General features: G+C 43.2%; 1 protein-coding gene across 2 annotated transcripts in view; it reads right to left on the minus strand.

Moving 5' to 3' along the window:
* Positions 1 to 6,492: 6,492 nt before the first annotated feature.
* The window catches only part of atp8b3 (ATPase phospholipid transporting 8B3), a 51,524-nt gene continuing 37,100 nt past the window's right edge, over positions 6,493 to 20,916 (minus strand). For both annotated transcript variants that reach the window (XM_031726802.2, XM_031726803.2), the window contains 3 exons: positions 8,216 to 8,354; positions 7,877 to 8,007; positions 6,493 to 6,865 (listed from right to left, as the gene is read on the minus strand). In XM_031726802.2, the coding sequence (XP_031582662.1) occupies positions 6,725 to 6,865; positions 7,877 to 8,007; positions 8,216 to 8,354 (411 nt within the window). In that variant the 3' untranslated portion in view covers positions 6,493 to 6,724. The remainder of the gene's footprint in view (positions 6,866 to 7,876; positions 8,008 to 8,215; positions 8,355 to 20,916) is intronic.

The raw sequence follows: 20,916 nt of genomic DNA on the forward strand, positions 1-20,916 counted from the left end.
TTCCCACACACACACACACATACACACACACACACAGATACACACACCGGCACACGGAAGCAACAAGGGCAAAAGAACGGCAATAAATCTGAAAACAGAACAGCACATAGCCTTATTATCAGAGCCCCATCCTGCACACACACAAGGCCGTCATGAAGAAAACAACGCAGCCTATGAAAAAAACAACAAGGCTTTCCAGTTCTCCGCCTCTACCTCCCCCCTCCTCCTCCCGCAGTCTCCTTCATTCCTCGGCCAAAGGTATTCCCTGATGGCCAGCCATTTCAGAGAGCAGCTCGGCCTGATCATACGGCAAACTAATGAATTGAAAAATGAATCGATGCAGACAGAGAGGGAACGAGGCCTTGACCCCCTCCTGAAGGTGAAACTCAAGACACTCGGCAGTAGATACTCAGGTCTTCCAGGCCCAGGTCTCGTATATTTTTTGCACAGATGTTGGGAGGCCTGCAGGGAGACGTGTCGTTGTTACTCTTAGCCTGAGCCCAGAGTCTGCGTTTCTCTGACCAACAGGAGAGGCGGGTGAGATGTCTGGACATGCTCTTTGTTCTGCTGGGAGCTTTTCCTCTAATCAATAACTGAGAACCGAACGATGACAACAACACGCTCGGGCATCCAGCCAACTACATTACAGCTGCATAGGAAAAGCAGAATGTAAGAGGAGCACATGAGACCCAGTGGAGATGGGGACACAAAGGCCTCACTACAGCAGCAGCAGCCCCAGCAGCATCAGCAGCATCAGCAGCAAGCACACCTCGCCAGCCTTGCCTGTGCTGGCAGAGCAACAGTGCCCCCTGCTGTTGAAAGCAGAGACCTGCATCCAGCAGAGCAAGGGGGGTTCAGAGTGGAGGAGAGGGAGGGAAGAGCCACTAGATGCTGAGGAGAAGTCATGGCACAACACATTCAGGCCTCGCAGCTCTTTGAAGGCAGATCAATAGCTAACCATTATCCTATTGTTGTTCCTCATCCAACCAGCACTGGTGAAGCCGGAGGAGGGGGATGGTTAGCCTGAATGCTGAAAATGCAGGGATTTTGCAAAGGCAGGGATTTATTTGGGCAATCCAAACAGAATACAAGAAAATTACACAAAGAGAGGAGGGGGAAAGTACAACAGAGTAAAATGTAACAGAAAGGCATCCTAAGTAAGACACATCTGTGGTGCAGTGGAGGTTTCATTTAGATTATTTTTCAGAGGTTTTATGAAATCATTGATTTTCCATTCATTCATTTCATCTGCTTGCAGAAAAAAAAAAAAGCTCAACAGATGTGATTTCAGTCAAACCTGGTTATTCCCACACAAGGGTTATCAGTAGCTAGCCCAAAGCTAAACACCACACTCAGCTGTTAAAATGCTACAACAATTAGTGCCAATGCTTACTGCCTTAATGCGAGTCAGAGAAAACGGTGCTATGGTTAACACACAGTTACAGTGCGCCCTGCAGATGATGGGCGGTGTGTGCCATAGCGCCCAACAATCAGCTTTTAACTGAATGAAATTATACTTTTTTAGTAAAAGAAAAGAAAAAAACAAGAATCTGATTTTAAAGGCAAACAATAACCAAACCTCAAATGAGAAAGACACCAAACATACAGTGCAACACAAAATGTTTCCAACGCATAACTGGACACATTTTGAAGCAGAAGAAAATCTCTCATTCTATCTTTGGTTCTCTACCTCCTCTGTCCCTCTAACCCCATTTCCCCCTCCAACCCCTCGCCCCCTTCCTCTCTATATTGATGCGGGTATTTAATTAGTACCATAGACACAAAGTTTCTATTTCTTGTTACTATTGTGCTCTGTTGTGCATAAGTAAGGCACCTTGTTGATAAATCAAAAACAAAAAAAGGAAGGACTTTTTAAAAGGAAAAAAAGAAGGATGCAAGGACTGAGGCCAACGAAGGACGTGGGTTTTTTTTTCTTTTTCTCTTTGCATTCTGTGTGAATATAGACCTGCAGGACATTTACCGCAAGAAAGAGAAAAGACAAGAGAAACAGGGAGCTGCTGAAGAGAAGAATAAATGACAGACACTTTCTCTCTTTTGGCATTTCGTGTCGGAACTGTGGTACTCTCAGCCCCCCCGCCCCTTTAAAGCTGAGCCCTGAGGATGGGGTAAAATTAAGAGGGACAAAACATGACCTCCAAATGTCCTGGCTGACTCGCTATGTTTTATTGGAGGGTGGGGTGGCGGCGCGGGGCGTTTACGCTTGGGACTCCGTAGTTATCTGTGTGGTCTTAAGATGCAACTGTAGCATTTCCAACAATGTAGTCAGATTAGCAGTGCAGATTAGATAAGAGGTGGTCATTGAAGAGGAGCTGATCAGGAGGTACTGACTAACTTCACGTTGCTGTAAGCAGTGAGTTAACGTCGCCAAAGGAAGATGAGCTTAAATTGACTTGTGGTATACAGTTCAGTGAGCATAGATAAATAGCTAGATTCAGCTTTAGGAATGACGCTGACAAAATGACGTTTGTAGTAGTGAGAACCAATGTGGCTACCTCACTAAGCTGAGTGGTTTGTGAAACCGCCACTAATACCAAAGATACTGCAGCCTACCAGTCACAAACTGCCTAGGGGGACACAAACCAAAAAAAGGAGAGCCCCCCCTCTTTGCCCCAAACTGTTACAGACACACTGACGATATTACGCACACGCACGCACGCACGCACGCACGCACACGTTCATACTAACAGCGCAGTCAGACTGCATTGTGCCACATAGGAGGAGGTGGCTGCCTTGCAGACAGAGTTGAGTGCCTTTTCCCTTCAACCACGGGTGGGACTGCACTGGACACACATCCACACACCCACACACACACACACACAGATGCATGCATATAGCGGCATACCCATTTACAAGCGTGTGCTCACACAGACAATGCACCCATAATTGGATGGACAGAAAGGGGGGCCAAAGAGAGGGACACAGAGTGGGGGCTGTGTCAGCATTTTCTCCCATATTGACTTTCCATCTTGATACACTAGAATACAAGCACTTTATCATGTAGAAAGTCTATAAAACATTTTCTATACGCTATTTATTTGAAACAAAATTATATGTTACTCCTTAATCTGTCGGAGTCTTCGTTGCTGTATCGTCGATCTTCTGCTAGCTCTCAGCCTTCGTGTTTCTCTTTTGCTTTCCGCCCGGCCTGCTTACGCTCTCGGCCGCTTTACCTTCCTCACATCAGAGATATTTTTGTGTAACAGAGAAAGAGAAGGGTAAAGAGGCGGCGGCTGTAAGCACCCAGAGGGCTGTTGTTATAAAATCTTAAATGCCAAATGGCTTTCTTTCTCCCCACTGCGTGCAAGCACAGAGGCTGCACTGGAAAAGTGTGGAAGACTCGCTGACAGTTTATAGACACACACTCTCTCCTCCCTCCCTCCCTCCCTCCCTCCCTCCACCTTGTCTGTCCAGTCAACTTTTCCCCCTGGCTAGTGCTAGGACTTGGTAGGCGTGTGTTGACAATTAATTCTGAAATACCTCAAAAACCTTTCATGTAAACTTTATGTAATTTAAACTGAAAATAATACTGCTAATGATAACAATGATTATGAAAGTATGATACTATGATAGTTAGTTTTGGAACTTGTGACTTGAAGCTTTATACTGTTAAATTCCTTTTATTCGTTTGCTTATTTTTCTCGTACGTTCTCTCGTTTGTTTTTTGCTACGGCATGTACTTACTGTTTTCATAAAGGAAAAGACATTGTGAATGTTTCTGTGGAGGGTCACGCGAGAAAAGAAGAGACAGAAGGCGAGAATAGAGGGAGACGAGCGAGAGCTGCTCGCTTCAGATGTTTAGTTCAAAGCTCTCTCACAGGCGGCTACATTCAAAGAAACAACAAAAAAGAAAGAGAGAAAGAAATGACAAAAATGTGATTTGGGTTGAATTATAAACCAAAAATTTGATGTTAAACCAAAGGAGGAATAACCTTATATTCATTGTTAGCTTTCTTCTGCCTTTCAGTTGTCTTTTCTCTGAAAAAACAAAAAGAAAAAAAAAAAAAACAGTTTCACAGTTACTTCTGAAGGTTCCTGGGTGTGTTCAAGTGCTCCTGATGTTCTTAGAATATTAAAGACCAGCACCTCCTATTGAAAAGAAGGTGCACTTTTTTTTTTCTTTTGTGCATGGATATTGTATAACTGTATAGAAACCAACAGGAATGACCTGTGATTTTGTGGGGAGAGGAGGAGGATGGAAAGACTTGGGTGTGGGGGGAGAAGGGTGGGGGTAATAGTTTGGTTATCAAAAATAAACAAAACAGGGTGGGAGGATTTGGGTTTTAGGCGTTGGAGGGGTCTTTGTTTTAGAATTTCTGTCACTGTTGGATTCACTGGTTGTGTGCATGTGTTGTTGCAACCCTTTCCCTTTCCCCAATGTTTCTTTGATGTATATAAATCCAAACAGTAGGGGGCAGTGTGTGCTGGGGGAGGTCAAACTCCTCTCCTCCCAATCAATCGCATTCAATCTTCATTCCTCAGCTTGCGGTCCTCACTCGGGTCCTGAAACGTGTGTCTTGCTTTTCCAAAGACGGGCTGTTTACTTGGAGTTAATCACAGGGACACACTCAGACCTGAGCGGCCTTCCGATACCTGTACGTCTGTCTACATGCTTTCCTTCGGCCTGTGTACAATGTATATGTGTTCATTTGTACCTATGTGGAAGACTATTTCTATTTTCTGTTCCTTTGCTATGGGTTGCAATATTTGTCATGCAAAAATCTGAAACCATTTCTTACTGACTGACCGACCGACCAACCGCAGTACCACGTGGCAACCGATCATCCCGCCTGAAGTGTCGTCCGCATCTACTGTCAAACAGCATATTCGTGTCATTTCTCTGTGGGATTGAATAGGTTGCCGGTGGGACTGATGTAGACACCCCCAGTCACACTGTGCTCTCCCTCTTCTGTTACCTGTTAATCAATCAGAACCAAGTGTCTTTGTGATGGTAGAAGACAATCAGTTTCAAAACAAGAAAAAAGGTAGAGAGAGGGCAGGCCAGAGGAAGGGAAGGACAGAAGAACAAAATCACACGGAAAAGAGGCTCTCTGAATCGTGACATGCTGTAGTGCCCGACTGCCAAACGACTGCCCCACCAGCCCCACTCACTCGTTCATCCTTCGTCCCATCTCGACCAGATCTCACAGCTCAAACCCCTCAAACAGACGGTCGCACGACCAGTTCCCCGCCACCATTGTAGTCCGACGCAGCAGTGCAAAAAAGAGCTGTGGTGCAAAGACCATGTTTCCCATCACCCACCACAATGTCCTGCTAATGTAATGACGATGTAACCAGCCGCGAGGAATAAAAAAATGGCTCCGGTTGGTGGCTTTTGCACAGAGAACTATGCAAACACCTGACCCCCCCAATCCCAATTGTTGCTGCTGGGTCAGAGTGTAACCCTCAACCCCCTCTCCCCTTCCATCCGCAACACTTAAACGCTCCCACTCATTTCGACCTCCACGGCCATTTACTCGGCCAATTAACCCATCCCATGAGCCCAGTGTGGGCGGAGTAACCCCAGTCACTCAGGTTATGGTGAGAGTGGCTGGGGACACAAGAGCACTACAGCATCCCATGTTTCACCACACTGACATCACTTAACTTTACACGAACGCCCCAAACTGCCACTGACATCAAAATGGAGTCCATGCTGATGTTTGCAAGCCGATCCTCCACACTCATGGCTCCATCGTTCTACAATGTTCGACTGTCTTTGTCCCCAGCGCCAAGGAAGGGCCACAATCAATGCAAAGACACTTACATTGTACCTACTTAAGTTTACAAAGTCGTCTGGAGATGGTGGCTTATATTGCACTCGGACAGACAGACAGACACACAAACAGACACAGGCACATGCTGGAGAGGGTGAGTCTGCCTTTTGAGAGTGTTTGCTGAAACCAAAGATGAAATCAGAGGTATGACAATCTGGCTGCCAAACCTAGAAGACAATGTTCAGCTCTACGGGTCCTGTGATTTCCCGGCCGTGTGGACATTCCACGTATTGCACTTAAACACACACACACGTACGTGCACATACCCCGGCGTGAACCCATCACACACATCTCCACACCCACATAAACGAGGGAAAAACCCACTCACGTCTATTCAGAAAGCCTCTTTTCCCCTCCTCCCACTGCAGAAGCCGGAGAGCCTGTGGAGGACTTTTAGTTTCATTCTAGTTGAGACTTTTGAGAAGGAGAATAATCTGAGTAATAACTGTTACAGAAAAATAAAAACTTAAAAGGATAATATGGGTAAATTGCGTGTTTTGAAATAAATTAACAAATAAAACAATTGTAAAACAAGGCTATGCTGTCAGTTTATTGTGTTTGGTTCGATCCTCAAAGGAAATCCGCTGTAACCTCAGCAGATGGCGATTTGATTTTTACTCATATAAAAAGACTGGATCTGTTCAAACAGAGGTAAAGTGCCAATGCGAAGATAATAAACACGATTTATGATGCATAATATATTTTGTACATTATATCATTAACTTTATTTCAAAATAGTATCTGTACAATAGTGCAACAGAACTGCCCACAGAACCATACGCAAAACACTGAAAGACACAGAAAAGTTTGCTGCAGGAGCAGACGATACGTGTTATCTGTTACAAAATCTTTTAATGCAGCACTCATTACGTATGTTTCACACAGTCAGTCGTTCTTCGCCTTCGAGACAGCGGGGTTATCACTTGCAGTCACTTTCTCATGTGTGTCGCTGAGGTGATGTGGCGTCCGGACCCAGCGCCCTGAGAGACAGCATAAGAGGAACGGCGGAGACGCGTCCCTCTTCTGAAACGAGACCTCAGTTCCACTGACTGATGGGATACACTGTGGACCTGGGTCACAGAAGGGGAGAAACATATCAGCGACCGTTTACTTTATATAAGGTTTTTGGGGTGTTTTTAGTTTCTTTTAACCCAAGAGTAACAAGAAACAGTGGCAAAACTCAGTAAACTGAACCGGAGATGATGGCCGGGCATGTCAGCAGCAGCTACAACTGCAAGCATGATCTCCTTTCCGTCTCTAGTGTCTTCTTATCAAAGCGCCTTTTCTCTGGTCCTCTTTTCCCTCATCTGTCTCTCACTCACCTCTGCTTTGGACTTGGGCACCAGCACACCACCTGTAGGTAAGGTGTATCTGTCTCTCTGTGTTTTCAGTGATCGTGTGGCCTGTCTGGTTCCTGTCTTTTTCCTCAGGCGGCACACCTTGGGTGCATCGGCTAATCAGCATGCTGTACTCACAACCCCTTTGCCAACCCACTTCTCAACAGACTCTCTGTCAACCTCTGTGGTCTGAGGATCCCCTCGTGCTCCATGCAGCCTTTGTTGAATCCCGTCTGTGATGATTTTCTGATCATCGCTGCAACTGCTGCATTATTCAGTAATTCTTTGAACTTCGCTCTCTGGTCTAGTGTACTGCATCTGGGTCTGCCAGTTCTTTGAAAATGAGCTCACAATAAACTGCAGCACATGACTAGAAAACGATCAGATAATAATAGAGAAAGAACTTGAGATTGGTGGAGTTTTTACGAGCTGCTGCAGGTTGTTTGGTGTGGTATGTGCTGTGATTGTTGACTGTGAGGACAAAGCTTCTGTGTGTTTCCTGTCAAGAGCTGCAGTTTATGAGTCTACAGTTTTTCTCAGTTTTGATGGCCCTTTTTAAACCTTCTCTCTTTTGACAGAGAGATGGCATAAACTGAGCAAACTGTGAAATATGGAGCATAACATTCAGTGACTCGAAACCTAAATGGACATGCAAAATAGCTTTTCCTTTTGAGAAGTATTCCTTTTCAAACAGATACACCAGTAGATCTTTCGTTCATACTCTCCCATGCACAAAAAGATCACCTTGTGTTTGTCGTGAACGTTGAGGATGACACTGAGGGCGTGAGCAGTCACTGAGGGCAAAACAGCTGTCCAGGCAACAAGCAGAGCTGTGAGCCACACAACTGGATCAGTGAAGGCGTAATCAGATGCACCTGATAAAAGGACAAACATAGAGCAATTATACCTTTAGACACAAATGGATAGAGAGCCACAATTTTCTAAAGACAAATTGAAATCAGCTCCTTGTTATTGCGTGTTTTCTTTTTTGATTTTTAGTCCAACGATGGGATCTTATGTCACAGCTTTACGCAAAATCTCACAAGAGTGACAAAGAAATAATAATAGGCCTGTGCTGAATACCAAGAAATATATAGTCCTTGGGTGATTTCTCAAAAAGGAAGCGGTTGTGGGTGATCCTGGTACAGATGAAGAACAGCGCCACGGAGACAATCACAGCTGCTATGTTGAACTTGGTCCAGTGTCTGGTCAGCAGAATAATCTGAGACGTGGAAACACATTAAAGGATGAAAGTCCAACTGGATATACAGTACAGTGTTTATGTCAGAAAGGAGACTGAATAGTAAACATTTATATAATCATATAGTAAGTCTTTACGAAATAACGGACCAGCAGAAAGTTCAATTACTGTAAATAAAAATGAAATTACAATTAAGTTTTCTAAGGTTAGATCATTCCTATTTAGATCAGTGTTAGAAAAAAGTAATTAGAGCAATATATTATGTATTATATCAGAGCTGGTATGAGATTAAAAAAAATAATTATGTTCTGATCACCAGTGTTGGACAAGTTACTTTGAAAAAGTAATTAATTATAGTTACTAGTTACTGCTTCAAAAAAGTAACTGAGTTAGTAACTGAGTTACAAGATTCTAAAAGTTAATAATTACTTGAAAAGTAACTATTGCGTTACTTTAAAAAAAAGTTTCACTCTCTGGGGTCCAGGGTATAATTGGCCATTTTATACACTTTTGATTTTACCTCTACATTTCACCTTTAAAAACGATTTACTTTCCCTTGTTTGGTATCATTCTTTTCAGCACAACCTCACGTGTCTGAATTTACAGTTATGTTTTCATTTTGATATACTGTATTAACACAACTGATCTAAAATCAGAGAAAAAAACATAAAATCCAAGTAGAAAAAGTTATATTTTTACTGTAATAACCACAAACATGTTTATTGAATCATATTTTATAACTTTAAATGCAGTTTAAAGTTTAAATGTAATTGTCAATTTTAAAATCATATGCAAGAGTTTTGCAAACAACAAAGTTATTTGCAGCCATTTTCCTTTTACCCTTTTTTATAACCACTTCAAACTATTTACATAACAATCAGCTGTTCTGCATTCAATAAGATGCCACACAAATTACTTGGTCCACTCCAAAAAAAATAATTTCTGTCCACTATAAAGGAGAACATCACAGCCTGATACCTGCAGTCTGACAGCAGGAGGTGTATCACTCATCCTGTTCTCTACCTGGAGACTGCAGTCGCCTGATTGTTCTGACACACAACACAAAACTATCCACAAATCGATTTACTCTGCCTTACAGAAACCTGGTTGCAGCCGGAGGATTATGTTAGTTTAAATGAATCAACACCCCCGGGTCATTCTAACTACCAGAAACCTCGAAGCACAGGCCGAGGGGGCGGTGTGGCAGCAATTTTTCACACCAGCCTATTAATTAACGAAAGACCAAGACAGACTTTTAATTCATTTGAAAGCCTGATGCTTAGCCTTGTCCACCCCAGCTGTAAAACTCAGAAACCAGTCTTACTTGTTATCATCTATCGTCCACCTGGGCCTTACACAGAGTTTCTCTCTGATTTCTCAGACTTTTTATCTGATTTAGTGCTCAGCTCAGATAAAATAATTATTGTGGGTGATTTTAACATCCATGTAGATGCTAAAAATGACAGCCTCAACATCGCATTTAATCTGTTATTAGACTCAATTGGCTTCTCTCAAACTGTAAAAGAACCCACCCACCACTTTAATCACACTCTAGATCTTGTTTTAACATATGGCATAGAAACTGAACATTCAACAGTGTTTCCTGAAAACCCTCTCCTGTCTGATCATTTCCTGATAACATTTACATTTACAATAATTGATTACACAGCACTGGAGAGTAGACTTTATCAAAGTAGATGTCTTTCTGAAAGTGCTGTAACTAAGTTTAAGAATATAATCCACCCACTGTTATCTTCTTCAATGCCCTGTACCAACATAGAGCAGAGCAGCTATCTGAACGCTACTCCAACAGAGGTCGATTATCTTGTTAATAATTTTACCTCCTCGCTACGTACGACTCTGGATACTGTAGCTCCGGTGAAAACTAAGGTCTCAAATCAGAAGTACCTGACTCCGTGGTATAATTCTCAAACACGTAGCCTAAAGCAGATAACTCGTAAGCTGGAGAGGAAATGGCGTGTCACAAATTTAGAGGATCATCATTTAGCCTGGAGAAATAGTTTGCTGCTTTATAAGAAAGCCCTCCATAAAAGCCAGAACATCTTACTATTCGTCACTGATTGAAGAAAATAAGAACAACCCCAGGTTTCTCTTCAGCACTGTAGCCAGGCTGACAAACAGTCAGAGCTCTACTGAGCCAACAATCCCTTTAACGTTAACTAGTAATGACTTCATGAACTTCTTCACAAATAAAATTTTTATCATTAGAGAAAAAATTACCAATAATCATCCCACAGATGTAATATCGTCTACAGCTACTCTTAGTACCACTGATATTCAGTTAGACTCTTTTTCTCCAATTGATCTCTCTGAGTTAACTTCAATAATTAATTCCTCCAAACCATCAACGTGTCTTTTAGACCCCATTCCTACAAAACTGCTCAAAGAAGTCCTGCCATTAATTAATGCTTCAATCTTAAATATGATCAACCTATCTCTAATAATCGGCTATGTACCACAGGCCTTCAAGGTGGCTGTAGTTAAACCTTTACTCCAACCTTCCTTTCATATCAAAAATCCTTGAAAGAGTAGTTGTCAAACAGCTAACAGATCATCTGCAGAGGAATGGCTTATTTGAAGAGTTTCAGTCAGGTTTCAGAGCTCATCACAGCACAGAAACAGCTTTAGTGAAGGTTACAAATGATCTTCTTATGGCCTCTGACAGTGGACTCATCTCTGTGCTTGTCCTGCTAGACCTCAGTGCAGTGTTCGATACTATTGACCATAATATCCTATTAGAGCGATTAGAACATGCTGTAGGTATTACAGATACTGTACTGCAGTGGTTTGTATCATATCTATCTAATAGACTCCAATTTGTACATGTAAATGGAGAGTCCTCTTCACACACTAAGGTCAATTATGGTGTTCCACAGGGTTCAGTGCTAGGACCAATTCTGTTTACATTATACATGCTTCCCTTAGGCAGCATCATTAGAAGACATAGCATAAATTTTCACTGCTATGCAGATGACACCCAGCTCTATCTATCCATGAAGCCAGGTAACACACACCAATTAGTTAAACTGCAGGAATGTCTTAAAGAGATAAAGACCTGGATGGCCGCTAACTTTCTGCTTCTTAATTCAGATAAAACTGAGGTTATTGTACTCGGCCCTGAAAATCTTAGAAATATGGTATCTAACCAGATTCTTACTCTGGATGGCATTACCTTGGCCTCCAGTAATGCTGTGAGGAACCTTGGAGTCATTTTTGACCAGGATATATCCTTCAACGCACATATTAAACAAATATGTAAGACTGCTTTCTTCCATTTGCGCAATATTCAGCCCAGGGGTGTCCCATCTCATGAGCTAGGTCTCTGCCAACTTGTTAATGACCTTGTAGTACCATATCACCCTATTAGAGCACTTCGCTCTTGCACTGCAGGCCTACTTGTTGTCCCTAGAGTGTTTAAAAGTAGAATGGGAGGGAGAGCCTTCAGTTTTCAGGCCCCTCTTCTGTGGAACCAGCTTCAGTTTGGATTCGGGAGACAGACACTATTACTACTTTTAAGATTAGGGTTAAAACTTTCCTTTTTGCTAATGTAATACTCTGATAAATATCAGTGGTATTTATTTTGTATTTGTTTTTCATGGGAATAAGTTAAAGATAAAATTACAGTTCATGGTGAAGCTAAAATTCGCATAAATATTTGATATAAATAAATGTATTAAAATGCATAAATAGTTGTGTTGGAAATCAGTTACTTTAAAACATAATTTCATGGAATGTGAATGTCTTTAAAAAGAGAAGAGGTTTAAAAATTATTTTCTTACGCTACGTTATGTGAGTTCATGACCTTGAGTTTTTTTCACTTCCGGGAGAAGACTCGAGAACACGAGAGGAGGAAAAAAAGGAGTAATGTGCAAATGGCGTAGTCAGAGCAAAGACTCCGGGACTGCGTATGTCGCCAATGTTGAGGTTGTTCAGCAACAACAAACCAACAGACTTTGGTCTTTCCGGTAACTATTCGGAGCGTTTGAGCTGGACTTTCCGTATCCTTTTGTGCTTGGTGAACACGAGGCAAGCTTGGTTACGTTAGCTAGCCGGAGCTAGGCTAACGCCACGGTCCTTGCTGAAGGGACAGAAGGAATTTTGAGAGTCGTCTCGGGAGAGAGTCGTTGACGGAGGACGATTTGCTACTACCGAGGGAACCGGAGATTCGTTGCTCGCTGCTGCGAGCGGAGACGGTTGCTACCGCAACGAGCGAGTGATTCGTCGGATGCGGCCAAGACTTCATGGATACACGGAGGTATCGTTATTAAAAAGAGCTCCAACTAAAGCGCGCCAACAAAAATAGACTAAGAGTGCACTCAAAATAAAATTAGACAGTTTGAGAAAAGAAAGACTAAAACCTATCCCCCGGGGTTCTATTTTATTTTCTATATTCGTTCTTCTTCATAAAAAAAAGGGTTTGAATGTGAATTTCCTGCAAATGTTTAATACATTTTCTAAACCTGAGATCTTGTGTTGGTTTTATTGCATGGTGTTTTATCATTTAAGTATTCAGATACATAAGCGTTTACAGGCCAAGTGTATTTCCCGTAGCCTCCAATTGATTATTTAGATGTGAGAATCATACGATACCCTAGACTGATATTTACTTTTCGAGATGTATCTTTTATCACAGAATGTTTAACCAGGGTTAAGACTTCACCCGAAGGCATAAGGTGGGTTTTATTACACGAGCCGGTGGTAAAAGTGTTACATTTTTGGGGGCTCGTCCGGGATTGATGTATTTTTGTTATGACTGACCTGGTTTTCCTTTATTCAACAAAGAGAGGGAATTAATTTTTTTTGAGATTGCTAAGGAAATTATTTAATTATTTTTATTGCTAATAACAGGGAATTGTCAGGTGTGGTTACATTTATTGTGAGATCTTGTACTGTTTGGAAAAAAAGAGAAATGGAAGCCGTTGAAATTGAAGCCTGGTGCAAAAAGAAGCAGTTAGCTTATGGACATGCAGTTGTCTTGAGTGATGTGGACCCAGATGTCACAGATGCAGTTCTGCTATCGGCTTTGAGTCAGGTCAAAGTATTTGGAAAATCCGAGATAGTTGACCGTTGTCTTGATGTAGCTTCTAAGACACAGTTTGTACTGATCAAGACTTCAACTGACTTGACTAATCAAACCTTACCTGGTGTTGTTGGACTTCCTGGGGAGGCCGGTCCATGGCCAGCTCATGTGCTCACTGCTCCTACAGATAATGACGGGTTTCAATCTAAGCTAATGTTATTCCTGGGGACTGAAGGTAAAACTCTTACTGATGTTAGTGGCTTACTTCAGCCTTCACCCCTTGACGTGAACACTGCCCTGATACATGCCATCAGTTCCTTAGTGGATAAATGTAACACCACATCTGTTGATTCTCAGAGCTATCGTAAGCTGCGCATGTTCTCTGGTGTGAAACCTACGCCCAATGGGGAGGAAGAGTATGATGCCTGGGCAGAGCAGACAACACATCTGCTGGAAGAGTGGCAGTGCAGTGACAATATAAAGAAACAGAGGATAGTGGAAAGTCTGAAAGGTTCAGCTGCTGACATTGTAAGATTCCTAAGAGTGCAGACGCCCACTGCAACTTCATATGACTACATGCAAGTTTTGGAGACAGCTTTTGGAACAACTGAGAGTGCATCTGATCTTCTGGTGAAATTTAGACATACATACCAAAATGTTGGCGAAAAAACTGTCTACTTACCTGTTGAGGCTGGATAAACTGCTGCACTGTATTTTCAGAAAAGGAGGCGTGGCACTGTCTGACATGAATCGATTACGGATGGAGCAGGTTGTGAGAGGAGCACTGCAACAAGACATGATTGCGCTTAGTCTTCGTATGACTCACAAGCTGCGAGAACCTCCTTCTTTCAGTGAGTTGCTAAAAGAAGTAAGGGAGGAAGAGGATGTGCTCCAAAGCAGAAACGATCTTAAGAAACCAGTAATGTCACAGTCTGTAACTCCTGTTTCCAAGTCGGCACCTGAACAAGAAGTCGATCCTGAAGTAGCAAAGCTGAAAAAGAGATAAGTGTCATGAAAGCTGAGATGCTTAGTCTTAAAGCTGCTGCAGTCGCATCACATCCAGACACCCAGATTCCGCAACTAGAAATCCCTGCCAAGACACCTTACAAAAAATGCTACCCCACAAAGGTCTGGCTATCAAGAGGATAAACCTGGAATATTTTGCTATAGATGTGGGGAGGATGGACATTTTAAGAGAGAATGTGAGGGTGAAGAAAACCTACTCAAAGTCAATAAGCGCCTCATTAAACTGACAAAGAAATCGGGAAACTACCGCGGGATCCAGTAGAGGAACGGCCTGGCATCCCGGTGGTTGTAAAACGTTCCACCAAGTGCAGCAACTTAGATGGAAAAGTGAACGACACTGTACCTGCAGGCTTAGTGGGCCCTAGCTCTGTAGTGTCAGTACAGATTGAAGGCATCTACTCTAAAGCCATACTCGATTCTGGTTCTCAAGTAACGCTGCTGTACAGATCCTTCTCGACAGATATTTGACACACCTGCCATTGACGTCTATCGACACTTTGGCGATATGGGGTCTTAGTTCTGCCGAGTACCCTTATGATGGCTATTTGTCACTTAGGCTGGAGTTTTGGAAGCAGGCGTGGCGTGAGTGAGACCATTGATGCACTTGTGTTGGTATGTCCCGACCCAGTTGTGAGAGGTGAAGCTTCCCTGCTTGTTGGCACAAACACACCCACTGTGAGGCGATTGCTTAGCCACTGCAGGGAAAAGGGAGGAGAAAACTTTGTGAGATCCATGCACATTCACCCAGTCTTCAGAAAAGTTTTCAGTGAGATCTCAGTTCTACCACCTGATACTGACAATAACCAGGGAGGAACTGTGTGGTTCACTCAAACCAAACCTGTCACCATACGGCCTGGGGGAGTCGCCAAAGTGATTGGGGCACCAAAGTTTCAGGGAGTGCTGAGCACTCAGACAATCCTTGTAGACTCACCTGATGACCCTGCGAATGAGTCACGGTTTCCCGATGGACTCCTGGTGAGACCAGAGTTGCAGACTTTCACTGGTGTGACGGCTAAAAGAATCACTGTTCTAGTCAGAAACATGTCAGCACGGGAAATTACCTTGACCAGAGGGACGCCAATAGCTCATCTGTTTCCAGTCGACGTTGTGTCATCTCCACCTGGAAAGGAAGAGTCTGAAGTTGAGTCACCTGGGAAGTTGAGTTCCTCTTCTTTCAACTTTGGAGACTCACCAGTTCCTAAGGAGTGGAAAGAGAGATTGGTGACAAAAATGATGGAACGGAGTGAGGTTTTCTCTCTGCATGAGTTTGATGTAGGATGCGGTAAGAGCACCCAGCACACTATCAAAACCACAGAGGACAAACCATTTCGTGAGAGGTCTCGTCGGCTGCCGCCTGCAGACGTGGAGGCATTGAGACAGCATCTATCGCAGCTAAAAAACGCTGGTGTTGTTACAGAGTCACGCAGTCCTTATGCCTCACCCATTGTGGTCGTGAGGAAGAAGAATGGGAAAATAAGGATGTGTGTGGATTTCCGGACTCTAAACCGCCGCACTGTCCCAGACCAATACACGGTGCCAAGAATTGAAGATGCTTTGGCCTGTCTCAGTGGAAGCAAGTGGTTTAGTGTGCTTGATCTTGGAGTGGATATTATCAAGTGCCTATGGCAGACTCCGACAAAGACAAGACAGCATTCATTTGCCCGGCTGGATTCTTCCAATTTGAAAGAATGCCACAGGGAGTGACAGGCGCTCCTGCTACGTTTCAGCGGGTAATGGAACAGACTGTTGGAGACATGAACTTGCTTGAGGTATTGGTTTATCTCGATGATCTCATTGTGTTTGGAGCAACGCCGAGGAGCATGAGACCAGGTTGCTAAAGGTGCTTGACCGTTTAAGGGACGAAGGACTGAAGTTGTCACTGGATAAATGCCAGTTTTGTCAGCCATCGGTAACTTATGTTGGACACATTATATCTCAAGATGGGGTATCTACCGATCCAAAGAAGACTGAAGCTGTAACCACATGGCCGAGACCCAACACTGTGACTGCATTACGGTCATTTCTTGGATTCTGTGGGTACTACAGGCGCTTCGTGAAGGATTATTCCAAGGTAGCTCACCCATTGAACCAACTGTTGTCCGGTTACCCCCCAGCTGCAAAGAAGAAAGCAAAGGAAAAGCAGGATAGCACTTACCTTAACCCCTCAGAGCCTTTTGGTAGTCGATGGAGTGGAGAATGTGAAGCAGCCTTTGAGGAGCTGAAGCGACGACTTACCCAATCTCCTGTGTTGGCTTTTGCGAATCCTCAGCTACCTTATGTGCTACATGTAGACGCTAGCCGGGAAGGGCTAGGAGGAGTGTTGTACCAGGATCAAGGTGAAGGATTGAGACCTGTGGCTTTCGTCAGTCGGAGTTTGACTCCTTCAGAGAAGAATTACCCAGCCCATAAATTGGAATTTTTGGCGCTGAAGTGGGCGGTAGTGGACAAACTGCATGATTATCTGTATGGGACCAAGTTTGAGGTGAGGACAGACAACAACCCTCTGACATATGTGCTAACGTCTGCCAAGCTAGACGCGACGGGTCACCGTTGGCTTGCTGCCCTATCTACATATGACTTCAGTCTCAAGTACAGATCAGGAGTCCAAAACATTGATGCCGACGCTCTCTCTCGCCGCCCACATCCGAGTTCAATACACAAGTCAGAGTGGAACGACATTCCTGCAGCAGGCGTGAGAGCCATGTGTCAAATGTCTGTGGTGATAAAGCACAGAAATCCACACTCTGGAAGAGCCATTGACCCTTTGGGCACTTCTCCACAAGCTATCCCACAAGCTTATTGCAATCTGGCTTCTTTGAGTGTTAAAATATGCCCTTTGTGAGTCTTACTGAGTTGTCAACCGCTCAGCGGGAAGATCCTGGCATAGGACAAGTGTGGTCAGCTCTGAGTAATGGCAATAGCAACCAAGTTGACAAGACCAAGCATCCAACTTGCTCTTTGCTGTTGAGAGAGTGGGACAGGTTAAAGATGCAGAAAGGAGTGATGTATCGCATTGTAACTCCTCCAGGTAAATCACGCTGTTCTCAGCTGGTACTACCAGAAAAGTACAGAACCACCGTACTGAAATCACTGCACGATGACTCAGGTCATTTGGGCCTCGACAAGACATACGGCCTGATTAAAGATCGGTTCTACTGGCCTCGGATGAAGTCAGAGATTGAAGAGTATTGCAAGTCTTGTGAGAGGTGCATAAAAAGAAAGACTCTACCCAAGAGAGTTGCACCTTTGTCTCATTTGCAAAGTGATGGACCATTTGATCTCGTTTGTATGGACTTTCTGTCCATTGAGCCTGATTCGAGCAACACAGAAAATGTTCTGGTCATTACTGATCACTACACTCGCTATGCTCAAGCTTTTCCAACAAAAGACCAGAAAGCCTCTACAGTTGCAAAAGTGTTGCTGGAGAAGTATTTTGTTCATTATGGATTGCCACAGAGGGTGCACAGTGATCAGGGCAGAGATTTTGAAAGTCGTCTTGTCCATGAAGTTTTGAGTTCACTTGGAGTTGAAAAATCAAGAACGACGCCCTATCATCCTCAAGGAGACCCCCAACCCGAGAGGTTTAATAGGACATTGTTGGACATGTTAGGGACTCTGGAACCGAACAAAAAGAAAAATGGAGTCAGCACATTGTTCATTTGGTTCATGCTTATAATTGCACTCCTAATGAAGCTACAGGATTCTCTCCCTATTTTCTTATGTTTGGGCGTGAAGCCAGATTACCTGTGGATCTATGCTTTGAGACTTCCAGTGATGGCACACAACAGAAAACTTACCTCAAGTACGTTTCTGACATGAGGAAGGAGTTAAAGGCTGCCTATGAACTAGCAGAGTCCGTTGCTGCCAAGCAAAATGATAACAATAAGCAGAGGTATGACAAAAGAATCAGATTCACACAGTTGTTACCTGGAGACAGAGTCTTGCTACGAAACCTCGGCTTACAAGGGAAGCATAAACTGGCCGATCGCTGGGCGTCAAAACCATATGTTGTGGAAAGCAAGATGCCGAACCTACCAGTGTTCCGGTTGAAACCTGAAGATGGTGATGGACTAATCAAGATCCTCCATCGAAATCACCTACTGCCTCTTGGGAAGAGGATATGTCTAGATCCTGAATCCCATACGGATCTTACACCTACAAGGAGAGTTCTGCGACGGAGAAAACAGAAAGAACGCACAGACAAGCCTGAAAAGGAAAAGACACTATCACAGGAAACGGCAGATAAAGACTCTGAAAGAGAAGGAGTTACACCCAGTGATCAAGTTGAAAAAGAGTACATTGACTCAGAGGATGAGGACTATGGACTTTGGTATGATTTAACTGTTGAACCTCTCAGAAACAACATGGATGATGATACTCTGGAACCATTCAGTCTGGATTTGGATATTTCCTTAAGCGACTTGACTGAACAACCAAAACAGTTGAGCTGGGAGCAACACAGGAATGTGTGGAGGAACCTGAAATGGACAGTGTAAATGAATTTGAGTCTACTGAGACAACCGAAACTGAACTACCAGAGACTTGCGAGAATCACGAAGAGACGGACAAAGACAAAACACTGACTGAAGACATTCTCTTGCAAGAAGAAGACACTGAACTTAACTCTGTGACTAACCCTGACTTTGACATTAAGACCAGACCTCAGAGGTTAAGGAGGGCTCCTTTAAGGTTAACTTATGATGAACCAGGTCATCCCAGTGTTGTAGCAGCCCCTACAGTCAAATATGTCTCTTGTATTTACAAGTGGATAGGTACACCCATCTTTGCTTAGTTGTGTGTTTTACTCACCAGTTGTGCCATAATGGTTTATGTTTTCAAGGTGCAAAGTCATGAGGGCATGCTTTTATTTGGTGGGGGGAGAGTGTAATACTCTGATAAATATCAGTGGTATTTATTTTGTATTTGTTTTTCATGGGAATAAGTTAAAGATAAAATTACAGTTCATGGTGAAGCTAAAATTTGCATAAATATTTGATATAAATAAATGTATTAAAATGCATAAATAGTTGTGTTGGAAATCAGTTACTTTAAAACATAATTTCATGGAATGTGAATGTCTTTAAAAAGAGAAGAGGTTTAAAAATTATTTTCTTACGCTACGTTATGTGAGTTCATGACCTTGAGTTTTTTTCACTTCCGGGAGAAGACTCGAGAACACGAGAGGAGGAAAAAAAGGAGTAATGTGCAAATGGCGTAGTCAGAGCAAAGACTCCGGGACTGCGTATGTCGCCAATGTTGAGGTTGTTCAGCAACAACAAACCAACAGACTTTGGTCTTTCCGGTAACTATTCGGAGCGTTTGAGCTGGACTTTCCGTATCCTTTTGTGCTTGGTGAACACGAGGCAAGCTTGGTTACGTTAGCTGGCGGAGCTAGGCTAACGCCACGGTCCTTGCTGAAGGGACAGAAGGAATTTTGAGAGTCGTCTCGGGAGAGAGTCGTTGACGGAGGACGATTTGCTACTACCGAGGGAACCGAGATTCGTTGCTCGCTGCTGCGGCGGAGACGGTTGCTACCGCAGCGAGCGAGTGATTCGTCGGGATGCGGCCAAGACTTCATGGATACACGGAGGTATCGTTATTAAAAGAGCTCCAACTAAAGCGCCAACAAAAATAGACTAAGAGTGCACTCAAAATAAAATTAGACAGTTTGAGAAAAGAAAGACTAAAACCTATCCCCCGGGGTTCTATTTTATTTTCTATATTCGTTCTTCTTCATAAAAAAAAGGGTTTGAATGTGAATTTCCTGCAAATGTTTAATACATTTTCTAAACCTGAGATCTTGTGTTGGTTTTATTGCATGGTGTTTTATCATTTAAGTATTCAGATACATAAGCGTTTACAGGCCAAGTGTATTTCCCGTAGCCTCCAATTGATTATTTAGATGTGAGAATCATACGATACCCTAGACTGATATTTACTTTTCGAGATGTATCTTTTATCACAGAATGTTTAACCAGGGTTAAGACTTCACCCGAAGGCATAAGGTGGGTTTTATTACACGAGCCGGTGGTAAAAGTGTTACACTAAAGCATATAGTTAGGGCTGGACCAGGTGACCCTGAATCCTCCCTTAGTTATGCTGCAATAGACATAGGCTGCCGGGGGATTCCCATGATGCATTGAGTTTTTCCTTTCCAGTCACCTTTCTCACTCTGTATGTGTTAATAGACCTCTCTGCATTGAATCATATCTGTTATTAATCTCTGTCTCTCTTTCACAGCATGTCTTTATCCTGTCTTCCTTCTCTCACCCCAACTGGTCGCAGCAGATGGCCCGGCCCCTCCCTGAGCCTGGTTCTGCTGGAGGTTTCTTCCTGTTAAAAGGGAGTTTTTCCTTCCCACTGTCGCCAAAGTGCTTGCTCATAGGGGGTCACATGATTGTTGGGTTTTTCTATGTATTTATTATTGTGCTATCTACTGTACAATATAAAGCGCCTTGAGGCGACTTTTGTTGTGATTTGGCGCTATATAAATAAAATTGAATTGAATTGAATTGA

This window comes from Oreochromis aureus, linkage group 23, assembly GCF_013358895.1.
Source record: "Oreochromis aureus strain Israel breed Guangdong linkage group 23, ZZ_aureus, whole genome shotgun sequence".
Classification (NCBI taxonomy): Eukaryota; Metazoa; Chordata; class Actinopteri; order Cichliformes; family Cichlidae; genus Oreochromis; species Oreochromis aureus.